This window comes from Netta rufina (assembly GCF_964035555.1).
Source record: "Netta rufina genome assembly, chromosome: 24".
Lineage (NCBI taxonomy): Eukaryota > Metazoa > Chordata > Aves > Anseriformes > Anatidae > Netta > Netta rufina.
The window spans coordinates 2,150,062-2,167,534 of record NC_140148.1 but is presented as its reverse complement, the minus strand read 5'-3'; the positions used below and the strand labels follow the sequence as shown (position 1 = coordinate 2,167,534).

Here is a 17,473-nt window from a genome sequence, read left to right as displayed (position 1 = left end):
GGGACGGAAAGAGGGGACACTGCGGGCTGGCGGTGCCCCCGCACTGCTGCAAGGCTGCTTCCTCGCCTTGTGCCGCCTGCAGGCTGCGTTTCAGTTATTTATACATTTGGTCACGTTGAGATCTCTGGTAAAGACTTTGTCCTGCGTTGGGCATGGACATTTTTCCCCAGTCCCCCCCCCCCCCCAAGGCATCTAACGGGAGCAGCGCGCGGAGCCGTGCCCTCCAGGAGCGAGCGGTGAAGCAGGCAGCAGCAATCGCCCTCCCAAAATGATGCCACCAAAGGGGGACAGGGGGCACCAGGACAGCACCAGCAGCATCCCCAGGTGGAGCTGAGCTCCCAGTGCAGCACACTCAGCCTTCATGTCCCCTCCCCATGGCGAGGGGAGGTCTGCGGGGCCCCCCCCGTGACAGTAGAGCAGCGTCAGGAGGCAGCTCTGCAAGACGAAGTGCATGAAATCACCGGGCCCAGCCGAAAAATCCTGCTTCCCTCAAAGACCCAGCAGCATTGATGGGCAGGAACGTCAGCCCAGCGGGGGTTTGCCTGCTGCTGGTAAATTCTCTTTGCTCTTTTTTTTTTTTTTTTTTTTTTTTTTTGCAAAAACGAGAGCTTCCAGGCCACCTCAGCACCGCGGCCGGGCTGAGAAGTAAATGTTGACATTTTCATGACAGTAAAACATTGGGGTTTTTGGAAGTGACCTGCCTGAATTCGGGCCAGATCCTCGGATGACGTAAATTGGCGTCGGGCTGTGGAAGTCGGTGCTGCTGTGATTTACACCAGCTGAGGCTCCGGCTCCTGCCACGGCGGTGGAGCGGGGTGGCTCCGAGCCCACCACGTAATCATCTCCCCCCCAGCACTTGCTTCCCCGGTACCTCTTCCCTGTGCTAATTTCAGAGCGTGTGCTCAGCGACCCCGCTCGGGGTGGTGTCAATAAACCAGAGGTTCATTTATCTGACCGCAGTCGCTGCAGTGACTTTGGCAGCTGAGGGCTGCGTTCGGCTGCCTTACGCTGCCCAGCCCATGTGCGTATTGCTCAGAAAAAGAGCCTGCCATCCTCCAGCAGGACTTTGAAACAGCACCCAGCTGAAGGGGCAGAGGTGAACGTAGCTGTAGGAGTGATGAGAGCTGCAGCGTGGGGCAAGGGGGAGCACACCAAAGGCTTTGGCACCCCCGGCTGTGCGTGTGGCTGAGCCCTGAGCTCTCCGTTCAGCCCCCAAAAATATGCAAATATCAACGTCAAGGCTTAAGGGCAATAGCCCCGGGATGCTCAGTGCTGTTGTGCATCCCTTAGCCCCTGCCCTTGCCACCCCCCCAAAACTCCAGCACCCCCAGGAAGGGCTCAGCAGCGCAGGATGGGACCCGCTGCAGTGCGGGCAGCTGCCAGCAAGGGGCCCCAGCACGATTCTGTCCGTCCGTCCGTCCGTCCGTCCGTCCTGCCCATCAGCCGGGAGCCATAAAGAAGGGCTGAGCTGCCGCTTCTTGCCGAGCTGTGCTCATTAAGCTGCTCTTAATTACGGCGGTGACTGCTCACCCCCGGGACCCCACGCTCGGTTATGCAACCTGCGAGCGAGCACCGCGCAACTCCCCGTATTTATGGCCGTGCGGCTCGCCATGGCAGCGATAAGCACAAGGGGAATGGGGAAATTCAGAGGCTTTGGCTTGAATTTCAACGCGTGTGAGCTCTGCTGCTCCATCGCCGCCAAGCCGGGCCCCCTCCTCTCCCCTTTCATCCCAAATCCCAGCTGCGCACGACTCCGGTAACAGACCTGCGGGGTTTATCGGCTTTCTGGGGGAAGGGGGCACGGGTTGCTTTGCCCCATTCAAACCCAGATCGCTCAGGGACAGGAGCAGGCCTGGTTCCAGGCACCGTCTTCCACACGTGGAATTTTTCCTTCGCCGAAAACCCTTTTCCAGGGAAGCGCAGCGGGAGCACGGGGCCGGGCGCTGCGGGGGGGAGTTCAGCCAAAACCACCTGGATTTAGGGGAAAAAAAACAAACAATTCTCTGAGCTCCTCATGGTTTCCAAAGTTTGTCCCGGGCTTCCTGGAAGCGCAGCTCTGGGTTTTGGATCCTGGGTCCGGTTCCAGCCGTTTTGTAACGAATCCAGACCCCGTCCTGGCTGCGGCTGCAGGTTTCTACCAGCGGTCCCTGGCGCACGATGCTCAGCGCGTGGCCGGGCTGCCCCCAGCAGTGGGGACAGGATCGCCCCGTGCCCACGTGGGGGTGACACTCGGAGCCCTGATGCAGCTTCGTGGTGGCAGCGGGGCAGCTGCTGGGGATTTCTGTGCAGAAACATCCTCGCCCTGTGCGGGTTGGGAACGGGGAGCAGGAGCCAGGGGCTGGATGGGGCCAGGCTCGGGGTGTAATCTGTAAAGGACGGCGAGGCTTTTGATTTCTAACAAAAGTCCATGTGCTCCCAGCTGGGCCGATTCCTTTTTCCCCTCTTATTGCTCAAAACAAGGATTTAAGTGAGGGAACAGCCTAACAAAGCTTTGGAGATGGAGCCGCTGGCACGGGGACGGGGCAGGAGGCTCCCCAGCGCCCCGCGGCCGCCGCCAGCTCTGTCCCAGGGGTGTCCGTCGGGCTGTCCATCCGTCCAGATGTGAGGGGAAGGGGAAGGAGACTGCCTCCAGCTGCTGCAGGCAGAGAATGGCTGCACCCCAGGGGTCCCCAACACTCGTGGAGGGCACAGGAGCGTTTGGGAAGGGGCAAAGCCGCAGGGCACGGATAAGCCCCAAAGGAGAGCCGTGGCCGCAGCCGTGCCGGCGCTGGGCTGGGGCGCTGGGCCGAGCTCCAGGAGCGCTGGCGTCCTCCCTGGTCCGGCTGCCGATCTGCTGCGCCAGCAAATTGCAGCGCTCGCTCGTCCGCCTTGGCTGCAGACAGCCCCAGGGCTCCGGTGTTTGCACAACCCGAGCACCGCGGCCACGCAGCCCCGGCAGGCAGCAGCTCCGGCTTGGCACCGGCCCCGCTCCACACCTCCAAGCCCCCGGGGCAGCGGCGATGCCGGGTTCGCAGCCGTCCCCACGCGACGTGACCGCCGGCATCGCCGCCCGTTTGCTGCTGACACCGTCAGGAAGCTGGAGGTGCTGAGCAGCCGGGCAGCGTGCGGCCACCAGCGTCCTGCACCCAGCCTCTGGGCACCCCAAAACCCTCCCCAGCCGCCGTCTGGCTGCGCAGAGCCGGCGATGCTCGGTGTGTCCTCGCTGTGGCTCAGCGTGCTGCCTGGCCCCGAGCACGTCGCCCGCTGTCCCTGTCCTCCCCTGAACCTCGGAGGCCGCCCAGCGCCCGGTCCCAGCCTGGCACCGTCTCAAGGCACGGCCGCTGCTCCGTGGGGTGACGCTCGTCACGTCGCGCGTGGTGCCACCGAGTGCTTTGTGCGGAGCTGTTTCCCTCCCACCCTGTCCCCGCTCAACGGTGCCGGGGTTTTGTGGGGTCCTGGGTTTTGGGGGGTGCTGACCACGCGGGACCCTGCATGCTCCCGTGTCCCCCTGGCTGAGCGAGGCCAGCGCTGGGGCTGGTGGCTGCAGCCACCACAAGCGTCCCCTGGGTGCCAGCTCTGCTCCCACAGCCCCATCCCAGCAAGGACAAAGCCAGAGCTCCCTGCTCAGGAGATTTTTCCGTTCCCAAAGCACTGGGATAAAGATCCCAGCCCCTAAAAGAAGGCACAAATGGGACCTCCGATGCCCCCATCCCAGTCTGAGCATTCAGCAAAGCCCCGATGCACTTGGTAGAAGCACATTAAATAACAGGGAAAATCAAATACAGCAATTACCTTTCCTTTTTTTTTTTTTTTTTGTTCTCTTTAACAATACAAAGCTTCAAGTTTACTGTAACAGAGGGACGGTGCTACACACAGGAGTCTGAAGGGATGGGCTCGTCCGAAGAGGAAATGACAAAAAAAAATAAAATAAAATAAATCACATCGGCGTGGAAAAAAGACGACAGGGTTAGGTAGCCTTACGCTGGTATATGATCATGTGTAAATACAGCCTTAAACTACAGGAGAGACGATATAAAATGCTGGAGCCCTGTGCCAAAGACAAATCCCGACGCTCTCACGAGCACCAAAAACATCTCGCTCCGATTTGGGCAGCGCCTCGGAGCGGGGAGCTGCAGAAGCCCCCCCGCCTTCGGCGAGCTTTCCATTGCAGCCCACACGGCAGTTTCTTACCTAAAAGGATATTTAGAGGAAAAGTTTCCAACCCAACCGGCTCCTGCAGAAGAGCTTCAAAATAATAATAATTAAAAAAAAAAAAAAAAAACATGCTACAAAAATAGTGAAATTTTTTTCAGCTTAAAGTTCTGTGCTGGCAAAAGCCGCGGGTCTCGTGGCTCCGAAAGGTTTCAGAAACTTCATCCGGGTTTTGTCGCGTTGGCCAAGCTGGAAGGCGAGGAGACAAAACCCCCTTCCTGGAGGGGTCCCGTTTGGAGAGATGAAGGATTTCAGCCCAAGGGGGTTGACAAATCCCACCAACGCTGGCCCTTAAATATTAAAACTCTTTGGGGGAGAACAAAGACCCCAAAGGAGCCCTTCCTGCTGAGGAGGCGTTTCGTGGCCGGTCCTCATCTCCCACCTCCCCCTGGACCCCAGTGCCCGCAGGGGACGCGTTGCACAGCCGGGGATGCCCGACCCCTTCACCCTCTGACCCTGGGGACAGGGCAGGAGGGAAGGGGAGGACGAGAGGAAAAAACACTGCGGCCACCAGTGCTGTCCCTGCGCAGAGCAGTGGGACAGGGACGGGCTATGGGGTCGGTGGGACCCAGACTATGGGGTCGGAGGGACCCACAGGCTTTGGGGCTGCATCAGGAAGAGCTGACATCGCTGGTGCCCCATCCCAGGGTGAAGGTCCCTTATTGCTCCCTGTGGCTGCGATCCCCATCCCCACGCACACACGTTGGGTGCACTGGAACCAGGGCAGGGCGATAGCGGGGCGCTCCTTTGGGTCCCCCCCAGTGGCACAAGCTCCCTCCTGTCCCTGCCCACACGGCTTGGGGGGTGCTGAGGCACTTCTCGTCCTGCCACACTCGGGTTTGGTGTGGAGGGAAGGCACTGTGGCAGGGGGGCTGCCGTGCACCCCACGAGGTGCTCGCACGGTCGCAGCCACGGGACCCCAGATGCACCGAGCGCACGCAGGCGGCAGCGAGGGGTGCAGCAGCGCGTTTTGGGTGCTCTCTTTCACACACCTCCACCAAAGCAGCCTGGAACCAGCCCACGCCAAGTGTCCGTGCAGGATGTGGGTGCCACCAGCATGTGCCAGGGACCCCAGGGACCCCCTCCCTCGTAGGGTGGGCAGGCAGTGGTCACGGTGCAGGTCGCGGCGCCGTGCCCCGTGCCATGGGCAGCTCGTGGCGCAGAGCAGAGCGGGGATGGAGGGGGCGCGGGTGGGGGTCCCCCAGCCCCAGGAGCTGCTCGACGGCCGTGTCCTTTCTCCTCCAGTCCTACGCAGCCCCGGCGGGCGTCCCAGCCACGGCACGAAGCGGGGCAGCCGCGGTGAGGCTCACATGCTGTCCGCCAGCTGGTGACAGTCCAAGTCCCCCTTCAGCTCCAGGAAGCCCGGCAGCTTCACCCCCGTCTTGCGGTCCACGCACCAGCACTTGCCCCGCTGCCCGTCCAGCGCCGGGTGACACTAGAGGGGACACCTTCGGTGAGGGGCGCCCAGCCTGGCCCCGTGTGTCCCCATCCCCATGGGCTGCCTGCTCAGGGCTGGATGTGGCAAACCAGGAGCCCTCGTGGTGGCTTTGGCACCCGTGTCCCACCACCCTGGGAGCTTTTGCAAAGAGCCCTGCAGCACCCCAAGGGTAGCTCCCAGTGAAGCCCCAGCACCCAGCCACCTCTCCCGGCTCTGCAGAACCCCCCCAGAGGAGCACCCCCCGGCCCTGCCTACCTGCTTGGGGTGGAAGTTGCCGTTGCGGTCGCAGTTGGGGATGGGGATGACGTACAGGTCCTCGTGCGTCCGCGTCTGCGAGGCCGCCAGCCTCTCCAGCGCCCGGTGCAGCTCGCTCTGGCACGAGCCCTGCGCCTGTAGGAAACCGGGGCTGAGCTGAGCCACCCCACAGCCCTGGGGCCACCCCATAAAAACCAACTTCAAGCCTCCCTCATGCCCTGGACACCAACACGTGGCTCAGAGTGCCCGGTGCCCACCCTGTGCCCCCCACCCCAGCTCCCCGCCGCGCTCACTATGGGCCTGGTCTCCTCGCGGTGGTAGGGGCTCCCGCTGTTGCGCATCTTGTTGCCGTTGTTGACCCGCTTCGCCTGCTGCTTCTGCAGGCATTTGCGGTCGTGGATGCTGCAGGGGCTGAAGCTGTTGTTGGGGTGCTCGATCTCCTCCTTCTCTGCAAGGACACAGACCGCACAGGGCTCAGCACCGTGGGGCAGGTTTGGGCACAGCACGCGGCCGGTGCACCCCCAGCCCTGGGTCCCAACCCACACAGTACAAGGAAAGGCTCTTGGGAACGTTTATGCCCCCTTCACAGGTTTGTTTCCACATTTCTGTTATTGTAGGGTTGCAAATCCACACCGCGGCGGTGCCAGGCTGAGCTGCATGGCACAAGGGCGCAGCATGGCACAAGGGTGCAGAGCCACCAGCCCCGCGCCACCCGGTGCTGGGGACAGGAAGGTGACCCCGGGATGCACGAGAGCACCAGCGAGACCCCGTGCCCCCCGCAAGCTGCCTCTGAAAAGTGGTAGCAGAAACAGGACCGCAGCCCGGCCGGCGCTGAGCACCCGCCAAGCTGGAGGCGGCACCCGGCCACGCTCTGCCCGGGGCGCACGGCCCCGGCTCCCCCCTTTGCTGGGACATGAAAGCAAAAATTCCAGGAATAAGACAGTTCACCTCCCGCTGGCCAGCTCGGAAAGGCGGCGCTTGGCATCCTCGCCTGCGCCACGAGCGGAGCCAAACGACAATCCCAGATGTTGGCAGCTGGGAGGGGAGCGTCATGAGACCCGCGCTGCTCGGCGCGGCTGCTCTTTAAAAAGCTGCAGGTTCCCCCGCTCCCAGGCCCGGTAACGCTGTGTGTTTGCACCGAGCACCACTTTTCCTGTTGCGTGGGGGGTCCCACATCACATTCTTGGTGCCTGCTGGAAAAGGACGGCGCAGCGGGGGCGCACGGAGCTTGGCTGGGAGCACTGCACGGGGCACAGCCCGAGGAGCTCTCGGTCCCAACCAGCTCAGGCTGCAGGAGGAGCGAGGAGAGAACACCCTGCCCGGTTTTATCCCGGCTGATCAATACTTTGCCCCTGCTGATTGATACAGCAGCTTCCCAAAAAAGGCTGGGTCCCGGCACAACGTGGGCGAACCCATCCAGGGGCTGCAAACCTGCGAAGGTTCGTGGCTCCCGCTGGCCTGGTTAAAGTTCACAGCCAGCGAAGCCCGGATGACAAGCCCTTCTCCGCTGTTCGTGTTATTTGCTTTTTGTCTAATCTGTCGTTTTTTTCCAGGAAGTGGCTCATGCCCTTGACATTTGAAACACAAACCCAGCACCCCGCTGCGGCGCGGCTCCAGGACCCCCGCGCGGAGCGGTGCCAGCGCGGTGCCAGCCCCGGTGGCTCCGTGTCGCAATGCTGCAGGCTCGGGGGGCTCGGTGGGGGATGCTCCTCCCCAACTGCCCCCTCCCGCAGCATTTCGGGGATGTCTGGCCCCACCGAGGCCACCGCACTGAAACCCCAGAGCTGCTCCTGTATCACGGAGCTGGCAGGGAAGGGCATGGCACCGGGAGGCACCACCAGGCTTGGATGCTTCCCGCTCCGCACCGGGATCTGGCTGAGTGCTGGGAACCCCTCGCCCAGCCCAGCCCAGCTCCCCTCCTCCCCGCCAGCCGCCGTCAGTGTCAAATCTCTCGGCTTAAATAAAACCAGATGCCAATAACGTTTTCATAAGGTCCCGTGGAACGCGCGGTGCCTCCGGGCAGCGAGGCGGCTCTCAGCCGGCACCCGGCGCGGGGATGGGCTCGGAGCTTGGTCCCCACCCGCGGCCCCCGACCCAGGACCCCTCCCTGCCGCAGGGACGGCCGCGGTTCGGGGGGGAGCTTCCCACCCGGCGTGCAGCAGCCCAAGGAGCCTCTCGCTTTCCTGGCGCTTGGCAGTGCTCCTGCACCGAGCTGGATGGGAAAACTCCTTCCAGTCGAGCACAAAGCCGTGGAAAAAAGCTCCTCCTTGGAGCCTGCCCCTCTAATCCCCCAGCAGCCTGGGCTGTGGCTGCAGGGCAGCCCATGCACTGGCCACCAGCACCCTTGGGTGCTGCTGGGCACGGTGTCAGAGCCACGGAGGGGGCAGGAGAGCGGGGTGCACGCTTGGCTGAGGCCTTGGCTGGGTTTGGGAAGGACTCGAGTGCTGAGCGCTGCCCTCGCCCCATCTCTCGAGGACAACATTTTCCTCTTTGCCCCAGGACAGGAGGAGACACAAGCGAGTCACTGAGCGTCGCCTTCAATCAACGGGAGCTACTAACGAGGTCGGTCACGTGCTGAGCTCGTGACTCACGGCGCCGAGCCCCTGAGCGAGCGGTGACGGACGCCGGGCTCCACGTGGGAGGGGAGCTCAGAGGCGGCGAGCGAAGCCTCAGAGACGGTGTCGGGGGGACAGGGACAAGATTTGGGGACCCCCAGCATGCGTCCAGGTGGTCCCAGCGCCGGCTCTCTTGGCTGCTGGGACTTTGCAGACACCACCACGGGGAAGCTGCACTCATCCTGCCAAATGCTGGCCCCAGGGGAGTGCAGGGAGCCCGGGGAGCCACAGCCAGGGCCGTGCGTGCCTCCCCCAGCCCCACCTGCTTGCTGTCCCCCCGTGCACCCCTCATGCTGCTGTGCCCCATGCAAGCCCCTAAATGCCCAGCCCCACACGGAGCCTGGGGAGATCTTGGAGACCCCATCCAGCCTCTGCCAGCCCCGTGGCACAGCTGGGACAGGGCAGTAGCCCTGCTCGACCTCCTCACCAGGCAGAAAGGGATGGGGATGAGGTATGTGGGGTGCAGAGCTGGGTGCTGCAGCCTGGGCTGCTGAGGTGCTCCTCCCGAAGGGAGCAGGATCCGTCCCACCCACCGCTGCAGCAAGCACCGGGATGCTCGCAGCTTCCCAGACGCTTTTCCTAGGTCACTTTTTCCCCAGACATAATTATTTACCCAGCATTAAATCACTCCTAATGCGTGTTGGGGAGAATGTCCTCACCTCTTCCCGGATGCCACCCACAGGTCCAGCCACCCGCACCTCCCCGAAGCAGCGGCACCGACAGCCCCAGAGGGGGACACGCAATGGGGCCAAGCCTGTGCCACGAGCCAGCCTGGTCCTAAAGGGGCTGGACAGGACAGGACAGGCAGATCCCCCTGAGACCGGGACCTCTCTCTGCAGCAAAAAGCCGTGGCTGTCACCTCCAGGGGCACGGCTCCCAGCGGGATGTCCTGTGGGCAAGCCCGGAGCTGGGGGATGGATGCAGGTACCAGGATCCTGCACAGGTCCCCAAACCCACAGCCATGGGAGAGGGCTGTGGGATAGGAGAGTGGCCGCCTGCTGTCTCTTCCCCAAAAGTCTTCGGCCCTGCAGGTGCTGCTGGTCCCAGGAGAGGCGATGGAGCAAGGAGCTGACCCCATCCCAGTCCCCATGGGACCCAAAGCCTGGAATGCAGCACCCCCAGCCCAGCATCCCAAAAGCATTCACAGGAGCAGCCCCACGCCCCTAAATCATGGCCCACACCCCCTGCAGCCTCAGCACCTATGCATGCACCAGGGATCATTGCTTTTGGTGGCTCCTGCACCTAAAGAAGCATTAATTCCTTCTGCTTAACCAGAGGGGACCCGCTGGATGCACCGGCTGTGCCACGGCGCACAGGTAGGGCTGTGCTGCTGCTCGTGCCCCGGGGAGAAATGGAGCTGCAGCCTCCAACCCTGCTGCTCCTGCTGGGACTGGGACTGGGACCCGTGGCTCTGCCGTCCCACCAGGATCTTCCCACCAGGATGCCCCGAGGAAAGGGGCTCACTGCTGCCCCGTCCTGCCACCTGCGCCGCCGCCAGCGAGGTGCCCATGGGGAGAGCCCGGCTCCCACGGCCACCCACCCGTCCCCAGAGCGGCCAAAACAGCACAGGAAGAAAGGGAAAATACTGCAAGGCTGTTTCCTAAAGGCTCTGGGAAAAAATGCTGCGTTACACGGGGCAAAGCCAAAACCAACAGGCTTTGGCAGCCCGACGCAGCCCCGGGCCAGGGAGCCCAGACAGCTCCTGCAGGATGTGGGATGAGGACAAGCAGGCAGGGCAGGGGGTCCCGCAGCAGACCCCGTGCTGAGCGCTCACGGCCAAATCCTGCCCCTGGGAAGGGGCAGCCAGGGGGGCCCTCTGGAAAGGGTCCTCGTCACTGGTATGGAGGAGAGAGGGGCTGGGATCCGGCCCTTGGGGAGCTGGAACAGCCGCACCGGGAAGCCCCGGGTGACCTGCGTGGGGACACAGGGCCAGGGCACCTTGCAGGCTGTCCCCTGGTGGGTGCTGCCCCCAATCCTGGGGACATGGTCCCAGTCACAGCCCAAGGGATGGGGAAGGGGGCAGCATGGGCATCCAGAGCCCCAAATGGGCTGGATCTCAGCCCCCAGTAGCGGGTCCATTTGCTCTGCCAAACCACATGAGCAGCTCCAGGGCACTGCCCACGACCCCCAAACCCTGCCCGAGCACCACGGGGGTGGCAGGGGGTCACGATCAACCCCAATGACAGGGCAGTGGGGTGGACAAGCAGAGCCTGCAGGCAGCGGGGCTGCAGCCCATGGGGTCCCCCGACTTGGCACTGCCCTGCCTGGCCGTGGGGCTGGAGGAGGAAGGACACGGAGCCCCTGTGCGGGACACGACCTGTTTGCGAGGGAAGCAGGTGCCCCGCGGCCTCTTTCCTGTTTCCTCCCGGCCGTGCCGGCAGCATCCCGGGGAAGGGAGAGCTCAGGGGTCACCACACAACAGGAGCTGCCCTGGCAGCGGGACCCCGAGCACGGTGCCCCACAGCACCGCGTGCAACCGGTCCCTGCCCGGCCCCGGGGCTGCACGATGCCACCAGCCACAACCACAGCACCGTGGGTGACAACGGCACAGATGTGACCCAGCCGTGAGATCGGGACAAGCCTCCTTGTGCTTCCCCATCCCCAAAATCCCCCCAACCCATCCCCTTCCAACCCACCAAGCGGTGCCACCGGAGACCCCCCTCCGCACCCCAATTTGCGCATCCCCCCAGGGCCTTACCTGGCGGCTGGAGGCTCTCCTGGATGGCTTCGACGTCGGCCAGGTCGGTGCAGATGCCCTGGCCGTGCATGAGGGTGTGCAGGGGTCGGGGCACACCTCGGGGGGGGTAACAGCGCAGCCCGGCCCCGCAACGCGCCGTGTACACCCCGCACGCCGTGCCGCGCCCGAGCGCGCAGGTGGCGCAGCACCCGCAGCCCGGCTCCCGCACCAGCTCGGCGCAGCCCTGCGGAGCTTTGCAACGAGCCAAGCGCTCCTCCGAGCACGGCGGGCACTGGATCGCTTCCTCCCCTCCTTGCCCTTGTCCCGGAGCAGCTCCCGGAGCCGCCGCCAACACCGGGACCAGCACCGGGACCAGCACCACCGCCAACACCGGCGGCAGCAACCGCGCCGCGCCCCCGCGCATGGCGGCCCCGCGCTGCAGCGCTCGGGCTGGCGGCGGGCGCGGGGGGCAGGCGGCGGGGGCTTTATGCCGCCCCGTGGCCACACCTCCCGCCGGCACCGGGGCCACCGGCGGGGCCGCCCCCGCCGGCCCCGTCGCCCCCCTCCCCGCCTCGCCCCGGGCAGAGCCGCCGCGCGCCGCCGGTGCCTCCTTGGGTACCCGCTGGGTTCGGCGCTGCGGTTGCCGGAGGGGGCAGCGCCGGTACCGGGAGGGGAGGGGAGGGGAGGGTCGTCCCCCCCCCCTCCCGGGTCGGTGCCGGTCCCCGAGGGTCCCCGCTGGTAGCCCCCGTTCTGATCTGCCCGGGGGTCTTCGTTAGGGTTGACCCCGGGGGTGTGCGCGGTTCGGTGCTGAGCTGCTGGGGGGTGAGGGGGGAATGGGATGGGGTGGGGTGGGGTTGGATGGAGTGGGATAGACTGGGGTGGGATGGGGATAGGGATGAGGGATGGGATAGGGATAGGGGTGGGATAGTGGTGGAATGGGGATAGGGATGGGAATAGGGACAGGGAAGGGACGGGACGGGACGGGACGGGACGGGACGGGACGGGACGGGATGGGATGGGATGGGATGGGATGGGATGGGGGCACCACGCAGGGCAGCAGCAGCACCACAGGGGGCTGCATCTGGAACCAAGGTCCCAATGTGGGGCGAGCCCTGCCCCACACCACACCCCCCAGCCTGGGACCATCCCAGCCCCAAGCGCAGAGACCCCAGGGCGGCCGGCAGAGCCCCGCGATGCCCGGAGGCTGCCCCGGCTCCCCAGCGCCCCACATCCCCCCCTGCACCCCCACCCCCCTGCACCCCCCCCGGGCCCGATCCCCGCGCAGGCACCGCGCCGGGGCCGATAAGTTGCAAGGTGCCGGCACCTAGCGGAGAAAAGCGGCAGGAAAACGGGCCGGGGAGCCCCGAGGATGGGGATTGTGCCCGGAGGGAAGGGGCTGAGCCCCCGGGGGCTGCTCTGCCCCTGCCCCGGCCCCCCTTGCAGCCCCGGAGCCCTGCGGTGGGCTGCACGGTGGAGCGGGGGCACCTCGTACCATGGGGAACAGCAGCCTGGGATGGGGGCTTGGAGATCCACGGGATGTCCCGAGTGGGAAGGGACCCTCAGGGGGTCACTGGGTCCAGCTCCTGGCCCTACACAGGGCCACCCCCAAATCAGACCCGATGTCCGAAAGCATTGTCCGAGTGCTTCTGGAACCCTGCAGGCTCGGGGTCCCTGGGGAGCCCGTCCCCTGTGCCCGGCCACCCCTGGGTGCAGAACCTTTCCCTGAGCAGGGCGAGCCAGCGGGTTTGGGACTGCTCCACGCCACCTCTGAGGCAATTAACGGCAATTAAGCACTTGGACATCAGCTGTGGCTTCACCTCAGGGCTGAGCCGGGCTGCTGCAGGCATCAGAGGGAGGAGTGAGGGGCGTAATGCGGCCCCATGTCCCCCCCCCCGGCCCTCCTTGTGCCACTTTGGTGTGCTCAGAGGGGCAGCAGCAGGCACAGGACCCTGTGCACGCCGTCGGTGCAATCTGCCTCATTTACCCTCAGCAAGGGGACAGCGGGGAGGAAGGTGGGGAGCAGCAAGGGGACAAAAGCCACCCCTGCACCATGCCCACAGCCTGGGCATGCTCGGGAAGGGCAGAGCCCATCGCAGCCCCCACGAGGGGAGCAGAGCCAGCCCGTAACGCTGAGAACCCCACACTCATCTCACGGCTGAGCACACCCCAATTTGGGGGCTTTGGTGAGCAGGAGCACTCTGCCCCGTGCAGAAACTCTGAGCCTGGGGGCTGGGGCTGCTGCGGGCAGGATGCAAGCAGGGGCCGTGTCCCCCACACTCCCCCTCCCCGTCCCCCTTCTCCCCTCCCAGCCAAAGCGGGGACCCTGCAGAACATCAGCACCCGGCGGTGCCCCCGAGCCCCCCTGCCCTGCCTGGCACAGCCACGTGCGGCCGTGACACGGGGCAGAGGCGCCAGCCTTGACACGGTGTCTGAGCCAGGGCCAAACCCAAACAGGTGCCCAGCCCCACTGGGAACGCGGCACCTTATCAGGCCTTGGCAGTGCCGAGCGCCTGCCGGGGAGGCTGTTGTGTCTGCGGGGGCCGGAGGGAGCAGGCAGAGCGCCGGCGGGGAATGGGGACGTGCTCTGGTTGGGCACGGGTCCTCCACGTCCCCCAGCCCAGCACCGTCCTGCGAGATGCAGAGGGGGTGCTGGTGCACCCCACTGCCACGCTGCCCCCACCCCGAGGTGCTCAGCGCAGCCCCGTTCACCTGTGGGTGAAGGGGAGCCCCCGTGCTGCCAGGTCTGGGGCTCTTCAGGCTCCCAAATTCTGTTTTTTTGGGGGTTCCTGGGGCTGGGGGGGGCCGGCTGGGTGCTGCCTCCCTGCGACACCCCAACAGTCCCTAAGACACCCCAGCCCTGCAGAGGGGCTGCGGGTCCCAGCAGTGCCGGGGCGGACGGGGATCTGGGAGCTCGGGGGCTGCAGCCCCCAGCCCAGGGTGGAGCAGGGGGGCTGGGGACCACGCGTACCCACATTGGGGTGCTGCAGCCACCCACGCTGCCAGCCCCCGATGCCTCCCTCGTGCTCTTGCAGCCCCCTCCCCACAGCTCAGCACAGCTCAGAGCCAGGCACCCATGGCCAGGCAGACCCCATGGAGCACCCAGACCCCATGGAGCACCCAGACCCCATGGAGCACCCAGACCCCATAGAGCACCCAGACCCCATAGAGCACCCATCTGCTCCTTGCCACTTCTGGTGCCCCCTGCTCCCAGCCAGCCCTTTCCCGCACTCGCAGTGCTTTTCACTCCCCATTTCCAGGCAGCATCTCCTCCCCCAGCTCCCTCTTCAGCAGCTCCCTCCACCAGCCCAGCCCTGACTCCCCCATCCCTAGGGTTCCTCCGCCTGCCCCCCCACCCCGTCCCTGGCCGGGGCACGCGATGGCTCAGCTCTGAGCGCTCAGCCCCGTGCCGGATGAGACCCGTGGGGTGCGGGTGCCGGGGCGGGCAAGGGGGCGTGTCGGGGGCCGCTGTGATAACAGCGGGGGCCACGTCGGGGCCACGGGAGCAGACAGCGTGGGCGAAGGGCATGAGCCAGGCCCCCCCGTCCTTGGCACCCTGAGGCAGCAGCATGGGGTCCGGGGACCCCCAGAGTCTCCTCCGCACCTTCTGTATCCTTTGGGTGCTGGCCGGGCACCTGCCCCCCAGTACAGCCCAGTGGTTTTACCCCCTGGGCTCTGAGGAAACCACCCCGGAGCCAGGCAGCAGCCCCGCGACCCCCACGCTGCCCACCCTGGATGGGGAGGAAGGTAGGTATGGCCGGGGGGGGGGGGGGGGCACGGCACGAACTCCGGCACCCCGGTGAGGAGGGGACAGCTCAGGGGGGGGCGCACAGCGGTGGCCACCCTTGGTCCCCGTCCAGCCCAGCCCAGCACCCTCACGTTTTGGCCCCGCAGATGGAGAGGTTGGCGAGGTGGAGCCCACCAGGAAGGTGCTGCTGAGCAAACCCCCGCTGCCCGCGGGCTCCAGGAGACGGGAGCCCCCCTCCAGGGGCGCAGCCAAGGGTCCGGGCCATGCCCCATCGCGTGCACGAACCCAGGTGCCTGTCCCCGGGGGGGGCACCCCGAGCAGCACCCCGACCCCCCCAGGGTCTCCAGATCTCCCCAGCTCCTCTCCGTGTCCTTCCCCTTATCTGCACCCGGCCGGGCTCAGCCACAACAGCCCGGGCAGGGCAGTAGGGGCCGGGCTCGTAGGGGCCGGGACCCCCGGTGTGTCCCCCCCCAAGACCCCCGTGCTGAGCTCTCTCCATCTGCCCTAGCACAACCGCCCCACGGCCGCCCCGCGGATCTTCGAGGGGAGCGCGGAGGAAGAGGAGTTCCTGCAGATCAAGGTGTGGGGGGGGGGGGTCCTGAATTTTGGGGAGGGGGGGGGCTGCGAGGAGCAGCTGGGGATGGGGGTCTCACGCTCAGTCCCCCCTCTTTACGCAGAGCACAGCGAAGGGGCTGCCCCCGCGGGTGCCCCCGGCCGCCAAAATGGACACAGCTCTCCAGGTGAGGGGGGGGCGCAGGGTGCCCGTGCCCCTTCCCCGGCCCCCCCAGCCCCCCCCCCAGCTCACGGCTCGCCCCCTCTCCAGATTCACAACGGCTCCAGCTGCGTCTGCCCCGTGCGCCCCGGCCCCCCCGGCCCCCCTGGCCCTCCCGGCCTGAAGGTACCCAGCGTGGAGGGGCTCCTGGGGGGATACGGGGAGGGGGCTCAGGGACCCTCTGGGAGAGACCCTGCGGCTCCTCTGGCTGTGCAGACCCTTTTCTGCTCCGGGTTTGCATTCTCGCTGCGGGGTCTGCGTTATGGGACGGTTCAGCTGCCCCCTGGCAAGGGGGGGGGGGGGGGCACGGGACCCAGGCTCTGATTTCTCTCCGGACAGGGAGAAAAAGGAGACCGGGGGTCCCCAGGAGACAGAGGCCAGCCGGGGCTTTCTGGGGAGAGAGGGAAGACGGGCAACCCCGGGCAGCCAGGTCACCAGGGCCCCCGGGGCCCCCCTGGTCCTCCGGGACCACCGGGGCCACCGGGACCACCAGGTGCTTGGGGAGCCAGGAGCCCCCCTGCCTCCGCTGCCCTCCCCAAGGGATCAGAGAACGAGGTGAGGGCTGGGGCTGGGGGTGCTGGGGCTGGGGGGCGCGGGGGTGATGCCGGCGCTGGCCGTGGGGTCTGTCCCCAGTTGGACCCACAGGAATGGGACACTGGGGGGGGGGGGGGCCAGGGGATGTGACACTTTCACCGCCCCCTGCTCTCTCCTCTCTCCCCCCAAACCATCGAGCAGCTGGGAGCATCCAGCCCTGCAGGGAACCCAGGACCCCCAGGCCCCCCGGGGCCGCCCGGCCCCCCCGGCCCCCCCCGGTTACCCAGGCCACGAAGGCTCCCAAGGGCTCCCCGGGCGGGAGGGGCAGCCAGGCCCCCCCGGCCCTCCGGGGGCTGTGGGACCACCGGGATTTCCAGGGGCCGAAGGAGCTCCGGGGTCCCCAGGCTCAGCCGGACCCGATGGACCCCCGGGGGCACCGGGACTCCCAGGCCCACAAGGTCCCCCCGGGGTCCCCGGGCACGAGGGACCCCCCGGCTCCCCAGGACCCGCGGCGCTCCCTGGCAAACCAGGGCTCCGAGGGGAGCCAGGATTCCCCGGATTAAAGGTAAGGGGGTCCCACTTCTTCCACCCACGGACCCCAGGAACGGAGCAGGGGGCTGCCCCAAGCCCCACACCCTGCCCCTGCGGGGTTTGGGGTGCCGTGAGCCCCTCCATCACCTCCCCACGTGCAGGGCGAGAAGGGTGAGCACGGGCTGCCGGGCATGCCGGGGAGCCCCGGCCGGCCTGGAGACATGGGCTCCCCGGGAATGCCCGGTCCCATGGGGCCACCGGGACCACCGGGGGACTACAGGGTGAGTAGGACCCGAGGGCTGGGGGTGCTCGGGGTGGTGCTGAGCCCGGTATTCACCCCGGGATATCCCCTCCTGCCAGTGTGAGTCGCGGCACGCAGGGCACCACGGATCCGCCGGGCCGCCGGGCCCCAAGGTGAGGGGGGGAATTTGGGGGGGTTTCAGGGGCTGGGATTGCCCCAGGAGCTCACGGAACCTCTCTGCTTTCTTCCAGGGTGAAAAGGGCGACCCAGGAGAGCGGGTTTGTACCGGGGGGGCTGAAAAAGGGGAGCTGGGGGGGGGGTTCCTTCATGCCCCAAGAGCGAAACCCGTGCACTGCCCCACATGTGGCCAGAGGGACCGGTCAGAGAACCCAAACAGGGCTGGGACATGGGGGGGCAGCGAATCACACCGCCCTGTGTCACATCCAGATGCACAGCACACACCAGTGCACACCA

The 17,473-nt window shown here is 66.2% G+C and overlaps 1 protein-coding gene across 1 annotated transcript; it reads right to left on the bottom strand.

Moving 5' to 3' along the window:
- Positions 1-5,497: 5,497 nt before the first annotated feature.
- IGFBP4 (insulin like growth factor binding protein 4) lies at positions 5,498-14,744 on the bottom strand (the record flags this gene model as incomplete). Its single annotated transcript, XM_084301108.1, has 7 exons — positions 5,498-5,626; positions 5,885-6,019; positions 6,178-6,332; positions 11,198-11,810; positions 12,426-12,500; positions 12,793-12,943; positions 14,530-14,744. 7 exons carry the CDS (start codon positions 14,742-14,744, stop codon positions 5,498-5,500), a joined length of 1,473 nt encoding a protein of 490 aa, XP_084157234.1.
- Positions 14,745-17,473: the final 2,729 nt, after the last annotated feature.